The sequence below is a fragment of the Charadrius vociferus genome, unplaced genomic scaffold (genome assembly GCF_000708025.1).
Source record: "Charadrius vociferus isolate BGI_N301 unplaced genomic scaffold, ASM70802v2 scaffold188, whole genome shotgun sequence".
Lineage (NCBI taxonomy): Eukaryota > Metazoa > Chordata > Aves > Charadriiformes > Charadriidae > Charadrius > Charadrius vociferus.
The window spans coordinates 35,510-36,197 of record NW_009649706.1 but is presented as its reverse complement, the minus strand read 5'-3'; the positions used below and the strand labels follow the sequence as shown (position 1 = coordinate 36,197).

At 45.1% G+C, this 688-nt stretch overlaps 1 protein-coding gene across 1 annotated transcript in view; it reads right to left on the bottom strand.

Annotated features, from left to right (window-relative positions):
- Positions 1-221: 221 nt before the first annotated feature.
- RCL1 (RNA terminal phosphate cyclase-like 1) overlaps positions 222-688 on the bottom strand; it is a 26,862-nt gene continuing 26,395 nt past the window's right edge. Inside the window, exon 8 of the mRNA XM_009890654.1 lies at positions 222-461. Within this exon, the coding sequence (XP_009888956.1) occupies positions 311-461 (151 nt within the window). The 3' untranslated portion in view covers positions 222-310. The remainder of the gene's footprint in view (positions 462-688) is intronic.

Sequence of the window (688 nt, the reverse complement as noted above, 5' to 3'; positions counted from 1 at the left end):
TAAGGCTTGAGGGCACAGGGACGTAAGAGGCACTTGTGTCCCCTGCAGTGGAAAACAGTGCAAAGAGCCCCAAGCCAGCTGAGACTCCAGCCAGCCATTCCATGCAGCACCGAATACTGGCATTGCTTTTATAAACAGGTCTAAACAGCGTAAAGCCAGCTTTATTGTTTACATGCAGCAAGCTTGGGTACCTCTGCACTGGAATCGTCACTGGTTTCTCTATGCCAGAATAAGCACAGGGAAAGGCAGGTTTTATCAGATCTTTGCAGCATTTTCTGTCACCCCATTTCATGAAGCCTGCAGGTGCTTCTTATCTTATAGTTTTGCTAAGGTTGGAAAATCCAATGCCAACACACGTCATTAAGACTTTCTCCCCACCCATGTGCTCTTCCTCAGGGGTCTTCGTTTCAATTTTAAACATGATCTGGAAGAAGCTTCTCAGGTGTCGGAGAAACTCAATTCTGAGGAAGAGAAAACAATAGAGTTTAAGAAACAAGACAGAAAGCCCATTACCAGTATGTGCTAACGCTGATTCCAGCAACAACAATAGCGAATAAACCATGAAAATACTGTTTAGTACAGAGAAACAAGTCTACAGGCTGCAAACATTCTTCTCTCTTGTGCTGTAGAAGTGGCTAGTGACCCCTGTTGAAACCCGTGCACTCTCTGTATGAGCAAAGAGAGGAGG